This window comes from Sander vitreus, chromosome 19 (assembly GCF_031162955.1).
Source record: "Sander vitreus isolate 19-12246 chromosome 19, sanVit1, whole genome shotgun sequence".
NCBI classification, from domain to species: Eukaryota; Metazoa; Chordata; class Actinopteri; order Perciformes; family Percidae; genus Sander; species Sander vitreus.
The window spans coordinates 5,146,137-5,151,403 of record NC_135873.1 but is presented as its reverse complement, the minus strand read 5'-3'; the positions used below and the strand labels follow the sequence as shown (position 1 = coordinate 5,151,403).

The window sequence follows — 5,267 nt, the reverse complement described above, 5'->3', positions numbered from 1 at the left end:
TATCTATCTATCTATCTATCTATCTATCTATCTTTTGGGATTCAATCTTGTTTACAGGTTTGCTGACTGGCGTGGTCCTCGACTCAGGGGATGGTGTCACCCACATCTGTCCAGTATATGAGGGCTTTTCTTTACCCCACCTCACACGCAGGCTGGACATCGCAGGACGTGACATCACACGGTACCTTATTAAGGTGAGCTGGGAGACGCTCAGTTCAGTGTTTGGGACATAGGGTCTGAATATTGCAAGTGGAAAAAAATTAGGAAAATGAGACAAACTGTGAAAATACTAGTAATATTAGTACAACTATTAGTAAATTATGTTGGTAAACATGCATTAAAGAAAAAAAATTACAAAAACACTGACCTTTTATCTTTCGGCCATCAGCTCCTGCTTCTCCGCGGTTACGTCTTCAACCACACGGCTGACTTTGAGACAGTGCGCATGCTGAAGGAGAAGCTCTGCTATGTCGGATACAACATCGAGCAGGAGCAGCGCCTGGCCACAGAGACCACCTTCCTGGTGGAGGAGTTCACGGCATGTGTCATATGTCTATGGTTCAACATTTTGGGAAATATGCCTATTTGTTTTCCTGCCAAGAGTTAGATGAGATGATCAATTGAACTCATGCATCTGAAAGTGGCATCAGTTTTCTCATCTAACTCTTGGTAGGAAAATATATCACCAAACATCAAACACTTCCTTTAATGTCATCATTTGTAGAATTTGAACATGTCTGATTTTAGCGCCTTCCACTTGCTGTACAGTAAATGAAAATACATTGTTACCAAGGGCGTAACTTTGGGTTCAACATTGGGGGGGTTGAGATCTCCACTTTTGAGCAAAATCGAAATTTTAAGCACATTAAACACTTCATTTCCTGCATTCTGGTGATTTATTCTGCAATAATTTGTGCCTTTTCTGCATCAAGTTATGGTGCAAATGTCTTTTTTTATGTAAAGGAATTCATAATAGAGTTTTGGGATGGGTTGCACTGGCCAGTTTTAATTATTGGGGGGGTTAACCCCCATCCCCCCTGTAAATTACGCCTATGATTGTGGCACACTGCAATGCACAATGCTGCCATTTTGTTCATCTGCTAAACTAAAATCGTTGCCTTTGTGTGGTGCAGCTCCCTGACGGCCGGCAGGTGAAGGTGGGTGGAGAGAGGTTCGGGGCCCCTGAAGCTCTCTTTCAGCCTCATCTCATCAACGTGGAAGGAGCAGGAGTGGCTGAGCTGCTGTTTAACACCATCCAAGCTGCAGACATTGACCTCAGGTCTGAGTCTCCTCACTGCTGTCTGTAATAATGCCCTACAGAAGATAAACAGGGGATGGAGATAAACAAAGCATTTTTTTTTACCCCATCTACCGTCTGTTTTTCTGTGCAGGGCAGACTTCTATAAGCACATTGTTCTGTCCGGAGGGACCACCATGTACCCCGGACTTCCATCCAGGCTAGAAAGAGAGATCAAGCAGCTCTACCTGGAGAGGGTGCTGGAGGGAGACACTCAGAAACTATCAGTAAGAACTTTAATATTCACTCACAGTATTTCTGCTTTTCTGGAGAATAATACAATGAGATACAGCTTTATTTATTTTATTTGTTTTAAACACAGCAGCACCCCGATGTTGGATAAGGTGTTTTCCAACTGTTGAAATATTGTCTATAAATATCAACGTTATCATAAGACATTTCCATTCATTTAATAAATGTTACTTAGCATTGATATAATAGGTCTTTTACTCTTTTTGTAATAATAAATGCATTTGAAAAAGCTTTAGCCCGAGGTCCATTTACTCGCTTGTTCTGGAGCTTTCAACCACATCACACGGCCACTAAGACGAAGACTGACAGTAGGTGGACCTGAGCTGAGATTGTTTTGTTACTGTTGTTTCCAAAGGCAAGAATAAACTGTCAATCCTTGCACTATTTGTACTGTTAATTACAAAAAAGGTTCAAATTAAGGAAATGTCAGCCATTTACAATGCTCACCAAGGATTCATTTTATAACCAGGGACATTTTACTTTTTTGTCATTGTTAATCCAAACCCAATATTTTACGGCAATATTTGTTACATTTATTGCAAATCCTATTTTGTTAATAGGATTATTGTGATGGTTATTTTAAAATAAGTTTTGCTACTACAGTTGTAGGAGCGGTTTCATCTGGTGCTCTAACACACATAGAGAGACAGAGAGCATCAAACCATGTACATGTAGAGCACTGTGTTTCAATCACCTGTTCTCTCCCGTTTCTTCACCTGTGCAGAAGTTTAAGATCCGCATGGAGGACCCTCCCCGGCGTAAACACATGGTGTTCATGGGCGGCGCGGTGCTGGCCAACATCATGAAAGACAAGGAATCCTTCTGGCTGAGCAGGGCAGAGTACCAGGAAAAAGGCCTGGGAGTGCTGCAAAAACTGGGAGTTGGAGTCAGATAAAACAGAAAACAACATCACCTAGATGTTTCAATTTTTGTATCAACTTCTCACTTAATAGCCTGGCATGCTGGATGAAAAAGCTTGTTCTCAATGTACCTTTATGACTGCTGGTGCTGATTAATCAATTTGTCCACATTTTTTTTATTGACATTTATCAAGTTCTCTGTTTGTAAAGTAAATGTATTTGAGTTTTGGACTGTTTTGTGACAGAACAAAATGTAACAGGTATTTTTTAAACAATTGCTTGATTAACAAATATTTGACAGATTAAATAGTATTACAAATAACTGTTAGTTGCAGCCTTATAGTCCCTGCTGAGGTGACGCTTTATAAACAATATCAGAATGCAACCCCCAGAAACCTTTGCTCTCCTACATGTACAGCAAGTCTCAGGTATCCATCCGTTTGTTACTTCCAAAACAACTGACCATAAGATGGGCAGCACTCTAGGCTTATGAACGGCTCGTTCATCTTTAACCGTAAATATGTTCAGGACACACTGAACACATGCAGTATATGAAACTTTAATAAACTTTTTTTTATACCGTGTGACTACTAAATCAGCAATTTGAGTGTTGTTTTCTGTCATTTCAAATTCAAATTCAACCTCATGCAAGGCTCACAATGTGACACAATGTATAACTTCTCATGTGAGTGAAATTCTGTCCATAAATAATAAAAAAAAATATTTATTACATCCAATGAGACAGTCTGCTTTGTAAAAGGCTGCTGTAAACAATGAAAAACACCACTGACTGATGTAGAGCATGTGAAATGTTTTAACATTGTAAATAACCATAAGCCTGTTAAACTAGACTGAAGGAACAAAGTAGCTTTTTTATTTATAGTTATTTCTCAAAAGATTATAAAGAATACAACAAATCTGTATGGACTTAGTTTTGCATTTGGGCAATATCAGTCCTAATATTTAAGGATTTAAGGACCAAACATGCTAATTAAGCCTTGTGTAAGCAGTGCTTTCTTTGATTTGGTAAAAGCTGAAATACCAAAATAAAAGACCAAAAATATCAAATCTGTTAGGATGTCAACATTAGAAACACATTTGGGGGTGCTGGTAAACGCAGGAGATAAAGTGGTGTTATCTGCTGCCCTCTGGTGGTTGAGTTATTTTAAACCATCGAAACACAACATTCACAATCCCACTACAAAAAAAACTGGATGTAACAACATTGTGAACAGATATTGCAATTTTTATTGCGATACTGAGTTACCTGACAAAATACAGTAATATGCTTCCACACTGAAAAAAAAAGAAATAATAACTTACAATGAAAACATGCTTCACACACACACACACACACACACACACACACACACACACACACACACACACACACACACACACACACACCACATTCGCAGAACCTTCACGTTAAATGAAAAAGCATGCAATTATGTTCAAAACACATCTCAAAATTAACCTCCTCAGCTGATTAAAAACTCCAGATATGTTGAAAATCTACCGAATCTACCCAACAAATTGAACAATTAAAAGTTAGTTTAAAATACACAACATGATAATTGATAATGACACTGAGTCGAACAGTCAGTTGATCGTGATGACTTGCAGCAGGAGTCGCCAGAAGCTGGTGACTTTCACATTTACATTCTACCAGTCACCGCGAGGTCCTGGTTTATTGGTCAGACTGTACGCTCAGTCCGAGTAGTAACGCAGTGTTATTTTACAGTACGGCCAAGAGATACAGTAGAACTCAAAAGCAGTGAATTCAAACGTGAAATGAATGCAGTTGTGAAAGGATTAAAGTCTGACACGGAAAAAGATTTTATTACATTCGCAAGTCATTCAGTAAATCTGTTGCAGGTTGTCTCGGTGTGTTGATGTGATGTTTTAATTTGTTTCTCACATGGTTTCAAAAAAAAAAAAAAAAAAAAAAAAAAAGAGAGCTGATGCTGTTCTATCACTTCCCTCCTACTCGCCCACTACTCCACATGCCAAAACACTTACGCGAGCAAGGAGAGTCGGCGCTTTTTCTCAAAAAGCAAAAATAAAATTGTCTCTGTGGGTGATTCTAAAAATAAACAGCCGATTTAAAGCTTCCTTCTGATTTCTTTCGAAGTAAATGACCTCTCTTTATCTGATTTTTTTTGTTGTTGTCACTTTGGTATTGAGGTTTGGTCTTGTGGACTTTTTTGTCAAACTGTATTCCAGGGGTCACAGAAAGGTTTGTATCCCCAAACCCTTTAACAACGGGGTTCCAGCCGACTTTTACACATAAAAGTGAAGTTATAAAACATCCAAGTGTCTTTTAGATTTTGCCTAGAACTATACTGTGAAAGGCTTACATCACCACGGTGGACAGTTTCCCTTCTAGTGTGCCTACAGGAAGTGATTTTGTTTCCAGGCAACAGTAGTCTCTCAGAATTTGTCTTTGGATTTGAGCCTCTTCATGTTTTAATGATGTAATCCCTTCATGGTATAACTCTGGGTTTCAAATAACAACCAAATCCATTTATTACACATTTTCCATGTCACAAATAGTAGTACACTCCTTTACACCAGCAGCCACACTGAGTGGTACATAGTACAACTTTTGGCAACAGTCCCTATGTTGGTCCTGCTGTGCTCTGCATGTTGGTCCATTTAGGAAAGAGTTTACCATTAAAGGTCTGCTCCTAGTCTGGAGAAGGGCTGTAGCTTTTCACGACAAGTCCTGACCCACGACGAGACACAACACACCGCCGGAGAGAAAGAGACAGAACAAGAGAGAGAAAGAGAGAGAAAGAGAAAGAGAGAGCAACCATCCATCTCCTCCTCCTCCCTCCTTCCTCCATTCCTCCCTC

The 5,267-nt window shown here is 39.3% G+C and overlaps 1 protein-coding gene across 1 annotated transcript in view; it reads left to right on the top strand.

Annotated features, from left to right (window-relative positions):
- Positions 1-3,007, top strand: part of LOC144534027 (actin-related protein 2) — a 9,423-nt gene extending 6,416 nt beyond the window's left edge. The window contains exons 5-9 of the mRNA XM_078275648.1: positions 58-194; positions 389-538; positions 1,134-1,279; positions 1,392-1,524; positions 2,274-3,007. Of these exons, the coding sequence (XP_078131774.1) occupies positions 58-194; positions 389-538; positions 1,134-1,279; positions 1,392-1,524; positions 2,274-2,444 (737 nt within the window). The 3' untranslated portion in view covers positions 2,445-3,007. The remainder of the gene's footprint in view (positions 1-57; positions 195-388; positions 539-1,133; positions 1,280-1,391; positions 1,525-2,273) is intronic.
- Positions 3,008-5,267: the final 2,260 nt, after the last annotated feature.